Source organism: Miniopterus natalensis, chromosome 7 (assembly GCF_054644295.1).
Source record: "Miniopterus natalensis isolate mMinNat1 chromosome 7, mMinNat1.hap1, whole genome shotgun sequence".
NCBI classification, from domain to species: Eukaryota; Metazoa; Chordata; class Mammalia; order Chiroptera; family Miniopteridae; genus Miniopterus; species Miniopterus natalensis.
This window is the reverse complement of record NC_142087.1, coordinates 7,757,212-7,775,391: the sequence shown is the minus strand read 5'-3', so window position 1 is coordinate 7,775,391 and position 18,180 is coordinate 7,757,212. Positions and strand designations below refer to the sequence as shown.

At 40.7% G+C, this 18,180-nt stretch overlaps 1 protein-coding gene across 1 annotated transcript in view; it reads right to left on the bottom strand.

Moving 5' to 3' along the window:
• Positions 1-18,180, bottom strand: part of CHD6 (chromodomain helicase DNA binding protein 6) — a 169,849-nt gene that overhangs the window by 112,502 nt on the left and 39,167 nt on the right. Inside the window, exons 2-3 of the mRNA XM_016219329.2 lie at positions 11,334-11,389; positions 2,660-3,189 (exon numbers count right to left, since the gene is read on the bottom strand). Coding sequence (XP_016074815.2) covers positions 2,660-3,189; positions 11,334-11,366 — 563 coding nt within the window. The 5' untranslated portion in view covers positions 11,367-11,389. The remainder of the gene's footprint in view (positions 1-2,659; positions 3,190-11,333; positions 11,390-18,180) is intronic.

Genomic DNA, 18,180 nt, shown 5'->3' with positions numbered 1-18,180 from the left:
GTGCCTAGCTCAGGTGACTGCGGAGGCTGAGCCACTGGACCCTACAGGACACATACCACACAAGGTCACTCTACCAATTCCAGGAGACCTAAACGCAGCTCCACCTAATATAGTGGTACCTCGGTTTTCGAATGTAATCTGTTCTAGAAGACTGTTCAAGTTCTGAAATATTCGAAGAATGAGGGATCAACAGCCGACAGCTAGGCCTCATGATCTTGCACTCAGCGGAAGCTGTGTGGCATGTTCGACTTCCAAGGTGTGTTAAAAAACCGAAGCACTTCCGGGTTTACGGCGTGCATAAACTGAAATGTTCATCAACAGAGACGTTCGAAAACCGAGGTACCACTGTACACAGAAACAAACACAGGGAAGCAGCCAAATGCGGTGACAAAGAAACATGTCGCAAATGAAAGAACAAAAGAAATCTCCAGAAAAAGAACTAAATGAAATGGAAGCAAACTACCAGATACAGAACCCCATTTGGGCTACACAGAAGAATTCTGTATGTACAAGTCACTCTTACATAGCCCCAAAATCAAGAGAGAAAAAGCCTCATGTAACTTGCCCACATTTCTAAAGGATATAGCCCTATCTATCCATCGGCATCCTCTCAAAGGGTGTCTTCTGAATTTCTAAATCTCAAGAGGTTCTGTTTTCTGTTAGCAGTCCTTGAAAGCACTACCAAGCACTTCTCCAACTCATATTTTATACAGACTAATCACATCAAAATCAGGTTCCTTTAATAATACTGCTACACATATGTTTGACATCCAACCTTGTTTTGGGAAATGCCTCCTCTTTGCCCCAAAACGGGCTTTCCGGCAATGTCTGTATATTCATTACCTTGTTTCACATTTCACACAAAGTAAGTGTGAATTCCTCTTAGAAAGGGAAGAAAATTAAAAGCACTAGAGACCAGTGGCTAAAGTGAGCTCATATACCTATGGCTTTCTCCTGCCTTCTTATACACAAACCAAACCCCTTATTAGTGCTGTGAAACTCTCCTCCGATTACCCTAATTCTAAAACATTATCCTCAAGGATCCTCTTTGTTTTCTGCAATAACCAAAATAAGTCACTCCACTAGCTCACATCTGACTCTCCTTCCTCACACAAACTATTACTCTAAGAACCACTTCAGCCTCCCAAAGTAATTTGAAGAGGAAAGTTATTGGCTAAAGACAGAAACTCATCTGCCACCCCTTCCACACATCAGAGATCAGAGTATACTCATTAGGTTCACTGAGAAACAGAGCCCACAAGATTCTCATTAGTCAGAATCTTGATTTTTACCTATCTCTCTTGACCTTCTGCAAGGCATTTTAGGTCCTACATTCCTAGGATCCCACCCAACTCTCTATGATAGACAAAAGAAGACATCTCCTGTCAGACAGAAAGTAGTGAACTTAAACTTGGATTACGAAATTATCCATCTGGTCCCAACCATTCTTCTGAAAATGAACTGAACCATATAGTAAATTCTGAGTTGCAGCAGACACCACCTACAAATGCTCTCTCTTTAAAACTTAACTTTCTCCATGTCTCACTCTATTCAGGTCTGATGGCCTCACTACTTTATGTTCTGTTAGCATTCACATCTTTGTGCTTTTATAGATGCCCCTGGTCTATATTCTGCCTCTGCACTTAAGACTTCAGAAACTTAAATTTCTCTTAAATATATATAAAAAGTTATATATTTTTTTTGTATGTCCTCAAAATATGTTCTGCACAAAGAAGTGAGGAAGAAACCAAATGTAAAACACTACATTTGTATACAGACGACAAATGCTGAATTCCCTGAGTGCATGTGGATCCTGATAGAATCAATAGCCAGGGTCCTCAGTTATCACCTGCTCCACACTGGGTCCATGTCCTCTGATCTGCCTCTACAATCACTGTGGTCTCCTCTGGTCTCATTTACTCACCATTTCCTGAGCATCTCTGGCGTGTCAGGTGCTGTGTTAATTACTGAATGCGAGAAAACACCAGGAATGAACAGTCCTGCACTTGAGAGCTCGTAGCCTAGGGAAGCTCCGGAGTCCTTTTCTGTCTGGAATCTGAGCACACCCCTGGCTCTCCCAGGCCACCTGCACCACTGATTCCCAGGACTGTACCCCTCCTCTACTGCTGTACACTGCTGCTGTTCTAAAACCCGCTGCCCTCCCTGAATCACACCCCTCATGTCCCTTCCCTTACACCCTGTGCATGCTAACATACTCTAATTCTTTTTTCTAAACATATTTTATTGATGTATTTTTAACTGATTTTAGAGAGAAAGGAAGGGAGAGGGAGAGAGAAACATCAACGAGAAACATCAATCAGCTGCCTCCTGCACGCCCCCTACTGGGGATTGAACCCACAACCCAGGTTTGTGCCCTGACAGAGAATCTAACCTGTGACCTCTTGGTCTATGGAATGATGCTCAACCAACTGAGCCACACCTGCTGGGCACATACTCTAATTCTTAATTCAAAAGGAATGGCAAGAAATTACAGGGCCTGTACTAGGTTATCTTTTTCTCATTAGGAGGTGAGAAAGTGGTTCATTTTAGCTGAAAATAGTCAAGTTGTGTCCAGGGGCTGGAGTAAGCCCAAAGGCAAACCGCTCTGTAGAGACAGAGCCAAGAGCCCAGAGCCCAGAGCTGGGAGAAAGGGACGAACCTGGCCTTCTTGGACTTTGTCCTGGCTGTAGAGTCAGCACTGCTCCTCTTCTCTTTGGCCTCCTTGGCACCCGAGGCCTCCCGAGGCTTTCGCGCTTTCTTTGCTCCATCCTTCTGCTTGGACTCCTTGGGCTCCTTGGGCTCCTTGGCCCTCCTGGGCTCCTTGGCCTTCCTGGGTTCCTTTGGCTCTCTAGGTTCTCGCTTCCTCTTTGGCTTGGGCTCCCTGTCCTTGCTTCCCTTTGCTGCCCCCTCTTGCTCTCCTGGATCCTTTTTCTTCCGTTTCTTCTTCACTCCAGTGCCTCCTCCTCCACTGTCCTCCATCCCATTATGAGATGTCATTTTCCTAGGAAAAAGGGTCTCAGCTTCCTCTTCAGCAGCGTACAGGTCCTTCTGGGGCAGACAGTGACTGGCAACATCTTCAATTTTTTCTTCCTGATCAGTGCTGTGGTCAAATGGGGAGGGGGATTTGTAATCAAAATTGACGGAGGCATCAGACATTGGGGAGTGATTCAGAACTTTTAAATGTGACAACTGTAAAAAGAGAGAAACAAGAGTATTACTCTTCTCCTGCATGCTTCATGCAAAAAGCATTATTAAGTTTGAAGGCAAGGAATTGTTCAACATTTACTAAGTTCCTACTGTTAGTTCCTTCTGGACTAAGCCTTGGGGATATGGTGGCAAACAGGAGACACATTATTTGTGTTTGCCTTTGCCCTGGTGGAGCTATACCAAGTTGTTGTTAGTAAGAAATTATGTAAGAAATTCATATATAAAAACCTCAAGGATTTTCCATATTATGTGCAAAAATCTAAAACATCTTTTAAGCTCTAGGTCTAGTACAGATAACAACAATAGTTTCCCACAAAATACCTTTAGATGCCACTAAGAGAGACAAACCCTAGGCACACAGTTCTCACCCAGAGTTGCATTTATCATGCTAATACACAAAAGTTCTGTTAAAATGTGTTCATGAACAAAGGTGCAATTACTGGGGTGATGAAAATGCAGGGTCAAATTTAGTGTGTTGCTTCATATCCCCCAAATCTTTGTTCTCACATATCATCAAGCAGCATCAACATTCAGCTGGTTTGATTTTCAACAAGAAAATCTGGATCATTCAAAACTACGCCTTTTATTCTTAACTAAAAATGGTGTTCTGCTGTATGATAATCTAACTTATTCACTAGACTCAGCACAAAATAATCTTTAGCCACACTGAAAAAACAAATACCCGTACAGGAGGAAACTTTCCTGTGATAGATGCCATTAGGAAGAATGTGTCACAAGTGCTGAAGGCAACCCTAAAAAGGACGTTTCAAAGCTGTTTTTGAGCACCATCAAATAAAGGTACAGTCTCCTAAAGTTACCAGTTTTAAGGAAACATCCCTTTGGAAGCATAATTATAGCTCATACTTTCAGGTCTAGTGTGGCAAAGTGCATTTGTCATTTCATAACCAAGCTAAGGTTGGCAATAATCTGGTAATAATGTGGATGTGAGTTTCACGAAGCAGCACTCTCTCCTGTAAAACCAAAATAAGTGACTTATTTTGGGTCAGGAACAAAGAAATTAACTTAAGGAGAGCAGGGGAGGGACAAGCAGGCTTTCCAGGAAGATGGTTACAATGATCTTTGATGGCTCAGGAACAGCACCATATGTGAGTGGCCAGCCTGCTCTCCTAACAAGAGGCCTGGCTTGTGCGAAAGGGCACAGACACTTGCCAGGTGGTGGTGAGGTCTGCCTCCACTGTTCTGGTTACCCAATCTGTGCTGAGACTTCCCGGCCCACCCTGGGAGTGATGGGGAGTACAAAATTCAGCTGCATACTTCCCCTTCTGTTGTTTCCAGTTCCCTCCCCTCATCTGATACTCCCAAACATAACACTGAGAATCCCAGGAGAAAAAAGATGAAAGAAAAGAAGGATTTGGAGGGGGTTTGGGGGTAAGGATCTTTATCATAACTAAAGCCCAGCCTTATAAACAAGCCTAAATCCAGAGGAAACTGGTCATTCTGGCAGGACTCACTACTTTACAAAAAGAGAAAAACAGGTCAGTTTAACTACCTCATTGTTGATATCAGTACTTGAGTGACTTAGGAAAAGGGGGAGCTAAGTAAACTTAAAAGGAATTTAAAATCAAATACAAGAATGCTTTAAAAATGGTAAATTTTATGTTTTTTACTACAATAAGAAGAAAATACAAGGCAACCAGAAACCCAACAGTGCAGTAACAGGTGCCCAGTTAAAGCTTGGATCCTGTGAGTGCATAACCATCCCTGCTATATTACTAAATTCTGTGCCAGGGACACTTGGCCCTCAGGAAGGAAGCTTTTGCTTAGCATGCAAGGATGAACACACTAAAAAAGCAAGAGAAAAACAAGTCAGTTTTATTAAAGAAGCTTTTAAAAAGAACACATTCTAAAGACTTAATTATAGCAAGGTAGGTCTCTGTAGGTGAAAGTGGGATCCTCTCTTCAATTCGTACCTCATGTCAAGGTCTCTCTTCTGAGGTATAGTGCTCTCCAATGAACCTGAGGCAGGTGGAGACAACTGGATATTCAATTCAAGGGAACTGGCAATAACAGCAGCAGCAGCTAGCATTTATTGGACACATATCATATGGATTATTATTCAAATCATGTTTCATGATATCGTTAATCTTCACAATAATCCTATAAGGTTACTGTAAAGATGCCATTTTCTATATAGAGAAATGGAAGATTATTGATGTCAAGTGATATGCCCAAGGCCTTACAGCTAGTGGGTGAGTAGCTTGGACCTGAATCCTCTGGCCAAAAGCCAATGCTCATTTCATTGAGCATTTTATGTCATCCCAGGGAAACTAACACCTGCTGGGCCACCAAACCAGCATGATCAGACCTGGTTAGAAAGGTTATATGTGATGGTGTTTACAAACACTTTGGGAAAAGCTCAGATAGTTCTTTATAAAACTAAACATATACCAAACTGATGTCCCAGCAATTCCACTCCCAGGAATCATAAATAGTCGTCTAGTCTATTCCTCATGTTACAGATAAGATGATCAGTTTAGAGAGATGAAACAATTTGTCACAGTTACATTCCTAGGAAAGGTAGGGCTGGGACATCCTAAAGGGAGAAGGGAAACCCAAGAAATACAGCACAGTTAGTCAATGATGAAAAGGGGGATTTTTCCTAAAAGGCAGATATTAGTAATAAAAATTATAAAATTATTATCTGTTAATAACCCACCAGAAATATTTTTATTTTTACAGTACCTTGCTGGGAGCTTGGAAAAGATATCTGCTGAGGATTAAAAAACATTAAGACAAAAATATTTCTTCCATGTGTCTCAAAGTAAGTGAGGAAAAAGCAAAGAGCCTAAATAAAGTCTTTGTCTCAGCTTCTACCAAGAAGAGCATTAATTCACCACACTGACCCTGGTGATTCTGATGTGGCTCCTCATTGAGCCACAGTGGGTCAGAACCATGAAGAGGAGAGTTTGGTTTCAGGTATCTAAGGATAAGTCAAGTAGAGGTTCTTGGATATACTTTCCAAGAGAAATTTCTACAAGGATGAATTAAACTGCCCAGGAAGAATGGATAAAGAGAGAAGAGGAAACAGAACCAAAACCTGAGAAACATTAATATTTAAGGGTGCCCAAGAGAAAGGAAAACCTACAGAGACAGCAAGAAGCAGCAGTCAGGTCAGTGATACAGGAGGGGGAAAAATCTAAGAAAATGTGGAATGGTATCACAGAAGCCTGAAGACAGAGCGTTTGAAGACAGAATGATCACGGGTGTCAAATGCTGCAGAGAAGCAGGCAAGTTAAGGACTAAAGAGTAATCAACAGATTTGGAAATGTAATTTTTGCAACAACCCTCCAACCCCAAGGTCCTTGAATCTATCATTTCTAGTCTCCATCTCTATTTTTTTATTTTTTGTTACAATGAAAACAGGGGGGTAGAGTGATGGTATATTTTTTCTCTTATGATGTTTCAAGACTCAAAAATTTCTCTTCTCTAAATTCCGTAGGCAAAGTCAACCTAAGCTTTGTTAATTCCAGGGAGTAACAAAAACTGGGGTAAGGTAGATTATTAATTTTAGATGTGGCCATGGAAGAGTTAGGAGTACAGAGAAAAATAATATTTAATAATTGCCTGTGTTATTTTTAGAAATGACAAGTTTTATTTTCAAACAACTATGGCTTTGGGCAAACCAAAACCTCAAAGTGATTCAATTTTTTAATCTGCCAAAGTAGACTTGTTTATTCCACCAACCAAGGCCAGGAGAGACCTCTTCTAAAATTTTTTGGTGATATCTTCTAGGCCAAATAGATGCTCAACACATACAGTACTGAGAGAGTAAATAAGATTATTTTCCTACCTCTTCATTCCTGGCCCACCTGTAATTTTACTGTCGTCTTGGGCTTCCTAAGTCCCTGAGCCCAGAACTTAGGCCAACCCTGGCCCATGCCACTGCCACATACCAGCAAGACCCTGGCCTGGAGTAGAAATACTATATACGTGGATAGGGAATGGTTTTATTAATATATATATCTCAACCTTTTAGTCACAACTACTCTAAGTAGTCAAAATTATTTTGATACTTTGAAAATAAAATAGATGCCAGTACTGATAATAGCTAATTGTATTAAGGATTGATAGTATTAGGTAGTAAACGGTTTTTAAAATAGATTATGTCATCAAAACATCTCTAAGAGATAGTAGGTATATTATGGTTCCAGTTAGGACTCAATTTTATAGAGTTGAGGCTCAGACAGGTTAAATAACTCACCCAAAGTCACACAGCTTGTACAGAGTAGAGATAAGATGTAAACCCAGGTTTGACTCTGGGTCACTGCCTCATGTTCTGCATGTATCAAACTTAGATATAAGAATCAGCAAGACTCTCTAACCACCTCTACTTTATTTCCATCATCCATTCCCCAACACCACTGTACCCCCTAAGCTTTCCACAGACAGTTTTCAACTCTTCTATGTATTCCTTCATAAATCCATTTGTTTCCCAGATCAGAAGGACAGAATACACAATGAACAAGCAATTGAGCAGAACATGTAAGATTAAATAAGTAATTTCTAAGATTTTTCAACTTCACCCAGAAGGGTCCCAAGATAAGGGCTAATAAACATGGAATGTGGACTTGGCAGCCACCAGAAGACCTACAGCCACCATCCTAAGAATGCATTTTGCTAGCAGTGGACATTGTATTTCCTTTATCCTCACACAAAATGAAAACTTCTGATTCTTGGTCAATAAATACTATGTGGTTTCCAAAAACTTGCAAAATTTATCCCAAACCTTACTACTAGTAAAAGAATGGGCTGAGGGACCGGACAGTGAGTGAATGAGAAAACTATAAACCACATGAAAAGGGGAAAGAAGTTCCTATTGAACTTCTGCTTTTTTCATAATCCTCACAATACTAGATTTGCGCTAGTTTTCCCAAGGGTGAACTGAACTTAGGTAAAGGAAGATAATTCTCCACAGTCACATCAACACTTGTATGTGAACTGAAGATGTCGCAGATTGTAAATCTTTCACTGCCACCTTGATGCTGCTCCAAAGGCCTGGTCACCAGAGCTTCCCAGACTCCTCTTGTCAGGACAGCAATGCTATTCACAGTTTTACTCTCCTAATTATTGCATGTCTAGGTTAACCTCCTGGTCATAGCTCCAAGTTTTAATTCTACTTATATTAGCTACTTCTATTGCATTCATGCTTATTAACTCTCTTCTATATTGTATACGTGCACCCAAAACCCTCTTACCCCTTAAGATTACAAGTGCCTGTAGACCATGACACCTATCATATATCACGTAAAAATTAATATATTTTGTACTTCTCTCAGTACCAAACAAGGAGCTAGAATGAATAAAAATCAGTATTTCTGTATCACAGGTTTGTTCCATCGCTAGTTATTTTTAGCTGTATATAGACATAGTGTTACCAGATTTTCAATGATTACAGTTCACATTTTATCTCTCTAGCTAATTTTTTTCTGCCTAATACTACTTGGTCATCTTAGAGATTAAAATATATATATTTCTTAGAAGCAGCTTATTTTTTACTGTAGATAGAAGACTATATCCAGTGATTCATTTTCAAGCTTTATTAAAGTCTGTTTTTTCTTGCAATACTTCCTTAGGCAATACAAAGCCAATCTCTAAACTCTTTATTCTTGGCACACTACTCCTGTTATGCTCTTTCTGGTAAATAAGAAGCATGATTACTTATTACTGAGTTTTGATTAACTTGTAAAATTTGTCATCTCAGTTAATTCACCTTAATAAAATTTTGGACAAGGAAATGATGAATTTTCAAGCTCAGAATGTATTTACATGTAATTTTCTCCAAAGAGGAAAAAATAAATTAATAGTAATGAGGGTTTTTAAAGAGTGGACATTCTGTTTGCTGCTACTTCTAACACCTCAGAATTGTGGTAAGGGAGATGGCAAAGTTTGATGGTTAATTTTATTGTTATACTGAAGGATTTCCTTGCCGCTGACATACTGAATGCCAAGTAACTTGATAAATTATCTTATTTAATCTTTATCAATACCTTATGAGGCATGTATGACTGTTCTCACTTAAGTGATAAAAAATGAGGCTAAACTTGTCCAATGTTACAAAGCTAAGTGGCAGAGTTAGAGTTTCAATCCTGTTCAGCAGGAATCAAAGCCCAAGTTCATTCCAGAACATGGGCCTCCTCTCTGTCACACACAATGAACTCTCTACACACATGCTCAGTCCTGAAGTCTGAGGATTGCTTTAGCATGACAGTAATTTTCTGTTTTCATGCTCTGCAACTTCTTGTGGTCCAGTAATCAGTATGGCCTATCACCAGTGCAATAGAAGTAATAGAATCAATTCCTCCTGAAAATTCTCCACTTAATTAACTTGCTACTCTACCACAGCTAATATTAACTTTTAAATAAAAACCCTGCCCTGTTCATCAACATTACTGTGAGGTCTAAAATGAAAACTGAGGTTACTCAATAGCTGACTGACATACCAAAGGTCTTAATATGAACCAGTAAAATCTCAAAAGAAATTCTGATTCATTCAGGGGTAATTTTGGTAAAGAATGTTTTCATTGAAATAAAAGCTTACCTTAAAGAATGTCTTAAAAATTAAATATGCCAACTGTTTTTGAGGGTTTGGGGTTCTCTTCAGTAATGTGTTCTTTTTAACAACAGCATAATATTCCACTAGGTAGAGATGCTATGATTAAATAGTCCCCTTTTTGATGGACATGTAATTCTTTTCCAGTTTTGCTATTCTAAACAAAGCAGCAATGAAAGCCCTTGTATATACAGTTTTGCATACCTAAGTATATCCATAGGATAAATGCCTGAAAGATGGAACTGCGTTGCCTATAGTGTTTGTCTACCAGCTGATGCCTCCATAGGGCCAGAACAGGAAGAAATCAGCATGTAGAAAATATTTAATCATTGTTCTTCCTGTTAAGAATTGGCAGCAGGGTACTCAATTTCCCAAAACAGGATGTTTGTTTTGGTTTCACAAGGACCTATCCAATGGGGACAGACTAGAGGGTAGTCCCTGTAACCAAATCCCTAAGTCACCCTTTATCTAACTGGTCACTGCTGCCTAGGAGCAGAGTGGAGAGGAAAGTTGGCTGGTCCCACCCAACATATTTGCACAGGGGGCCAGTGAAGGGCAGGGATTCAGATCTCCCCAGTTACCAGGCTGTCATTCGATTCTGTAAAAGGAAAACAGCCCGTCAGAAATAGCCTGTTTCCAAGAGACAGAGGCAGGTACCCCCATCTTACCTCCCTGAGCCACACTGGTTGGGGTCTCTGGGTTCCTTTGAATATGTAACTACTGGGAGCACAGAAGTACCAACTAGGAAAAAGGAAAAAGATCCTGGCAGGATCGGTCACACAGGCCAATGTTTTTATCAACTCCCTTCTCTTTTGCAGAAACCAAATACCAAATAGCTAATGTTTATATCCTTTCAATCAGTTCACTATTTTCTCTAGGAGGAAAATTCCACAGATCATCATAAGTAAGAATTTACAAATGAGAATCCTTTTATTTTAACCAAACATCAAAAATGATAAATATATAAACAATTGATCACATTGCTCTTTATTGAAAACTTAGCTGTTCTGGGAGGAGGAGAATTTTCGTTTCCATGAAGCTAACTTTGAATAATATTCTGATTTAGTTTTCATTACATTTATTCCTATATAGAGCTGACCTGAACATACGTAATAATCTGTATACTAAGTCACTCAGAACAGAGCTCTCAGTTACCACATGGAGAATAGGAAACGGGCAGCCTCATACCAGAGGCTATGAGATGAGCCAAAACTGTCGGCTCTCCTCTTGCTAAAAAAGCACCAGTGTATGCTGGATGCATTCACTTAAAAGATATATGCAATCAGCCCTGGCAGTGTTGCTCAGTGGGTTAGAGCGTCAGCCTGTGCACGAAAGGGTCTCGGGTTCAGTTCCTGGTCAAGGGCATGTACCTGGGTTGCAGGTTCAACCCCCATCCCCAGTCGGGGTGCGTGTGGGAGGCAACCTATTGACGTGTCTCTCTCACATGGATGTTCCTCTCTCTCTCCCCCTCCTTCCCTTCCACTCTCTCTAAAACTCAAGGGGAAAAATATCCTCGGATGAGGAATAGAAAAAAAAGGTATGTAAGATCACTTACCTGCTTCTCTTTCTTCTGTATTTTCATTATCATCTATTGAAGGAAGATATTTATTTCTGTAAAACATAAAAAAAAGGCAAAGATTCTGGTAAAATCCAAAATAAAACATTTTAGATTATCCCAGGATTAACTGTGACATGAGGAAACCCAGAATAAAAAAAGGATTTCTTCAAAAGAACATTTGTAATCAGTAGTCCTCTAGCCCAACAACCCCCAGAGCCCTAAGTATAGTCCTGGTCATGCTTAACCCTATCCCAAACCCTAATTTATTGCTCCAGGTGGGATGAAGTAAAAAAGATACTGTCTTTGTAAATAAGTTACAGAAGAAGCTGGAATATTAAATTACAAAGGAAGCCAGAAGAGGAACCAAAAATAATGGCATGACTACATTAAGAGAAGTGGAGAGGAGGGGATAGAAATAAGCTAAGTCCGCCCTGGTGGTGTGGCTAAATGGCTAGAGCACTGGCCCGCACACCTGAGGGTTGTGGATTCGGTTCCTGGTCAAGGGCACATACCTGGGTTGCAGGTTCGATCCCTGGCCCTGGTTGGGGCACATGCAGGAGGGAACCAATTGATAGGTCTCTCTCACATTAATGTTTCTCTCTCTCTCTCTCTCCCCACCTCTGCCTTCCACTCTATTAAAAAAAAAAAAAAAAAAAAATCAATGTAAAAAATATCCTCAGATGAGAATTAACAAAACAAAGAAGAAAAAGTGAGAGAGGAATTGGTGTGAGATGGGACGGGTCACTCTTGCACTTCATCATATGCAATCCTGTATTATTTGATGTTTAAAACCATGTGCATATATTACTTGACAAAATAAATTCCATTCCAATATTTCATATAACTTTTTTTTTTTTTTTAATATATCTTTATTGATTTCAGAGAGGAAGGGAGAGGGAGAGAGAGAGAAACATCAATGGTGAGAGAGTTGTCACTGATTGGCTGCCTCCTGCACACTCCCACCTGAGGATGGAGCCTGCAACCCAGGCATGTGCCCTAGCCGGGAATCAAACCTCGATCTCCCGGATCCTAGGTCGATGCTCAACCACCGAGCCACGACCAGCCAGACTCACATGACTTTTTAAATGACTGGTTTTATGCTACCCAGGACTTAAACCCGCATTTCCAACCACAATGCCCTTGATGACATTGACCTTTCTCTCATAAATGACTTTGGAGGTCCATAGTAATACAAGCCCAGCAATTGGCTTTAGAGGTCTCAGAGGTGCATTGAGCATCTGGGGGAACATGAACAACCCCGTGTAGGAAACCTGGAATTTAGTAGTACTGCCTGGAGTCTGAAGCTCTCACCTTCCTCATATACATACAACGGAGGGGTCACTAGACTCCTCATATACATACAATATACATACAACGGAGGGGGCAGCTGGAATTTCAGTTGCCCACTCTTGCCCAGACAGACACCACCTCATATTTATATGTACTTTTGTTTCCTAGACAATCTACAAAGTTACAGAACACCACACCCTCAGGAAATCATCAAAGAGGCACATAATTACCTTTATGTTCATAATTATTTCTCATATCCAAATCAATGTGCCATGTAGGCAATTAAACAGAACTTTAAAATTAAAGTGAGATAGTCCCATTTTCTACGTTCATGGTATGTCTGATGCCAACTGAGAAAAATGAAGGACTTGTGATTGCAATCACCCTTAGGGCCACAATTACAGTTTATCGGTTTAATGTCTGTCTATTTGGGGGTTTTTTCCTCCAAGAGTCCGAGGCATTTTCTAGAAAAAGGACCCTAAAATGCTGCCAGGTTATTGGTATCCACAAAGGACTGAGCAGCCAAAGAGGTAATAACAAGCTTCAAAGTGGGTGTAGTCAGAGCCTAGACTAAGGGGAAAGGGAGGAGGGCAGAGAGGGATTTGGAAAAGGAATGTTAGATTAGTGAGGGAGGTTTCTAAGAATCACTGTGGTTAGCAATTGATGGAACAAGTACTCACCTCAAGAAAACTATAAATACCAGAGAAATGGTAAGTGCTCTGAATCAGGGCAGTTAAATGAATTTTAGCCCCCAATCTTCACCACAATGGAGTGAGTTCTAGGTAAATTATGTTAGTACAAGTTTATCTCCTTTATTTCTTAACTTTAAATTATCAGACCCCAGAAAAACAACATTTTCAACAGTTACAAACTGCCCCAAATTCTAAAATGAAGCTTGAAAAATAAATCCAGCTAATACAAAGTGATATATATTATCAATAATCAGACATGTACTCAAATAAAATTCTCCCAACAAAATGAAATTAATCATTTAAAAAATAAAGGAAAATGTCAGCAATGCTAATAAAAATTCCTTCAAAAAAATTTTTTTAATTGATTTTAGAGAGAGGAAGGGAGTGGCGGGGAGAGAGAGAATGAGAAAAACATCAATGTGAGAGAGAAACATGGATTGGTTGCCTCCCATATGTACCCCACCAGGGATTGAACCCGCAGCCTGGGTATGTGTCCTGACCAAGAATAAGCCTGCCACTTTTGGTGTACAGGACGACGCTACAACCAATTGAGTCACACCAGCCAGAGCAAAAATTACTTTTTAATATATAAAAGAACAAGTATAATACAGTAGAGACATCAAAAACACAATTTCCAAGCACACTATCCCTTTCCACCAAAGAATAAAGACTGGGTCTTGCTGGCTTAGCTCAAACACTGAAAAGGTCTCGCCAGAGCAGAGTCAAGCAGACCCTGGCAGAATGGAGCGGACCAGTGCAGGGCAAAGCAGACTGGCAAGGAGCAGAGCAGAGCATCGAGGAACAGAGCAGAGCTGTCCAGCCTGAGAGGGGCCTGGTCCCAGGGCCCAGAGCTGTTCTACAGCCGTGCTGTTTTCACAGCCGTGCTGTATCATAATTGGTCTGTTTTGCACTGAATAAAATTTCTCTCACTGCAGAAAAACAAAACAAAATGAAAACCAATTTCCAATGAAGTACCACAAACTAGCATGCAAATGAGCAACACTGCCAGGAATGTAGGGAAACTAGGTCCAACTTATCATTGCTAATGGCACTTTTAATTCTTTCAAGCTTTCTGAAGAGCACTCAGGCAATGTGCCATGAGATATGTAAACTGTTGCCATCCTTTTCTCTGCCAATTCCACAAGTCAGGAAGAAATAAACCCCGGCCTAAGAGGGAGCTCAGGGACGAGGTGGGGGGAAAGTGTGAAAATGCCTATAACAGCAGAGCTTGGACCCTAGAGACGGCCATGGAGATCACACAGGCCCACCACATCTTGGGCCTGTGACATCACAGGGCCTGAGAAGATCAGGGAAGGCAGATGAACACAGGTTGGAAAAACTGGGAAAGAGGTTGGGCTGACTCAAGTATGGCTTGAATTAGATTACTCTGCAGAGAGAAGGCTTGGGGGAAAAGAGATGGGTAAAACCAAATATTTCCCCCCCAATTTGTTCACATGTAAGATATTGCTACCTGCACCTTCAGTGATATTCATGCTGCAGAGATAACCCCACCCCATACCCTGAGGGGTGTGTGCACGCAAGAGAAAGAGAGAATTCCAAGTGAGTGGGAGTGATGCTACTATAAGAATAACTGCTCTAGTTCACTGAAAGCAATTTTTGGCAAACCTCATGTTATTATTGTGAAATCATTTATTGCATCCGGATGGACCATCATATACCAGCATGCTGCCACTCCACAGCGAAACAGATGTCATCAACAACATCAATAGGTGTTGAATAAGCATTTACTGACTTTTATTTCTCCAAATAGTACCTAATTTACGAAGCTCTCTCTCTTAAATTACCTCTAATTTTTTTTTACCTCTTTTATGGTGCACATTTTAAAAATACAAAACTACATAATCTTTTTGTAAGGCGAAATTTTATGTCGTAGGAGTGGATGAATAGATACACACGAAAGCCTTTACTTCTACACAACACTGGAAATGGCTTTATAGCCTCTGTTGCTGCATTGCCATTGCTCAAAAGCTGTGATTAAATTTTTCTGGCTCAATAAAGAACATATTAAACAGTAATTCAGCATCCCACAACTTAATTAGAAACATAATACAGACATATTCTGAAACTCCTAACCGTGCGGGCAAACCAAGAAACTTGTCAGCAGTGGGAAAATGTGCATAACTTCTAAATTATATGAAAACTGGTAGGACTCCTGCTCTCCTCCTCACCATGTTTCAGTGCTTACATAAGAATGTAGCATTTAATTACCTTCGCAAGAAGGCAAGCTAATGACGTAAAAAGAAAACAATAAAAAATTCCCATTCCTTCTTACTCTCACCCACCTAATCGTGCTTCTGTTAAGAAAAATGGGTGCCAGGTTTCAAATAGAATATCTTGAAAGTTATTTTTATTACTAGCTCCATTTCAAAAATTATGCAACAGGGCCTGTACCATTTCAAGTTCTCGGTGCTGTTATGGACGCTTAAAAATAATAAAACATCAGGTACACACTCTTCCACCATTCATTCACAGAAATGTACATTTACCATACTGTGAGAACTCTGCCATCCTAATGATGCCTCTCGGTGCCCTTGGTCTGTTTCACTAGAGGAGTGTGTGCTTCCGCACAACAGGGAAGTGCACCCAGGGAACAGACTGCTACCAAGATCCTTTACACTCAGAGAGCCTGGAGGACACAACTGACGGCAGGCAGGAGGGAGGAGGGAGGATGGGACTAGCTGCTAACAGGCCGCCATCCCTTCCCCTCTGCCAGGCCCTTTGGGACAAAGAGTATATGGGAAGCGAATGTAAAAATGAAATACACCTCAAATTTTCCACAATAAGCATGTATTTTTATCACTTATTTATGCCTACTCTCGACCTCAAGGTTGGTTCCTGAGAATTACTCTACTATCAGCAGGCACAAATAAGGCAACTACACACTGTTACAGTGTGGGGAGGTTGGAAGGGACTGGGAAAGGAGCCTGGGGAACAGTAACTCATTTGGGAAGAGTTACTCAAGAAGGCAGTGAGATCCTGAGGAACGCCATCTTTCTTAAATCCCTCTCCAACCGCCTCTTACCATGACTCACAAAAGACATTCTTGACCACAAAGAAGGTGCAATGGGCAAGATACCCCTCACCTTATTGCTTCACCATCACCTTTCATGACCTGAGCAAATTTATCCATCTTTTGCTAGGTTTGGAGCATTCCACAGGAGGGTAACAGCAAGGGTTTGAAGGGTCAAAAAGTAGAGTGTAAATCCAGGCTCCAATAACGATTAGCGAGGTAAAACCTCTTCCAGACCTTCCCCTCACCTGTAAAATGCTGACAATAACTACCTCACAGGATTTAAGAATTAAAGGTATGAGACTCTGTAGTGTCCGTCACATGGTGAACATTAGCCTATCCTTATGGGTTTCCTCCTGTGTCAGAGGAACGTGGCCCTCTCTTCTGAGGACAACTAACCCTTGCATTAGTACTTAGGATCCATCCTCTCCCACTTTTCAGCCACCGAAGACTCTGGATTACTTTGCAGTTTCTTGCATCATTTCATTCATGTCTCTGCTCAAATGCCACGTTATCAGTGATGTCTTCCCTAACCACCCTATAGAAAACACACCTCCCCGTCCCTCACTCCATCTTTAGCCCTAATTTAGTTTTCTTCCTGGCACTTGTTACTACCTGACATTATGTCTAGCTTATTATAAATTTATGACCTGTGAGACACATGCTGATAAGTTTTGTTTTGTTCATGCTATGCTCCTTGAGTCTGGAATAGCACTGGCCTCATAACAGGTGCTCAATGAACATTTATTGAATGGAAGAATCATTTCCTCTCCCTAAGTTATCACTAAACCTCTCGTTTTCCATAGTTCTCTCTTCAACAAAGAAAACAGATTCAACTCTATCCTCAAATAGTAACTATACTAACAAATCCCCCACGCACCTAAATTTTTACTTCCTCCCATATTACTTTGCTAAAGTGGCTCTTAGCAATGACTCCCTAGTTGCCAAACCCAGTAGACATTTTTAGGCTTTATTCTGACTTCCTTTCAGCATTTTAAACCACGAACCATTTCCTTCTCTTAAAGTTCTCATCTTACTGGTTTCTTGGGGGCCATTTGCTCTTGATTTTTCTGACTGCAGGCTTCAAAACCTCAGCTTCCTCACTAAGCTCTTCCTAACATAAAGCCTAACCCTTAAATGTCGGTGTTTCCTGGATTCAGCACTTAAAACTACAAGGGCCCCTTGAGTTCTCTACTAAATTTCCAAATATCATCTCTCTACACTATAACCACTACACATTTCCAAATCCAAACCCTCCTCCTGACCTCCAAGTAGGCATGTCCAACTGCATCTTGGCCACTTCCAATGAGGTATTCTGCAGATTTAACAAAAAACCCACAACTCTTCCAAAAGCAAACTCAGTACTACCTGCACACACATATACACCTACTCCTGTGTCCCCCAGCCCAGAACTGTCATCTTAACTCCTTCCTTTTCCCTTAACGCCTATATAATTCCTGAATCCCTTGTTTCCTCCCCAGTCTACTTCTTTAGTTTATTCCCACATTTTTGTCTTTTTTTAACCTGAAAATAGCCTCTGTTCTTCATGCCTTCTATCTTCATCCCATTACCCTCATTGCACCAAGAGTTCGTTTTCCTAAAGCATAAACAAAATTTGATTGAATCTCTATAGTGTCTTCAGAAAAAAATAGAAATTGCTTATAGCACAGAGCCCTGCACAAGCAATCTGGCCCCTCTGGCCCTAGTCTATGGCTCTGATATTACCTTCCACCATTCATCCAACTATACTGAACACTTGGCGACTCTTGAAACCAGCCCTGTTCACTCAGGTCTTTGTTAAGGCTATGCCTCCATCTGGGAAATCTTTCCA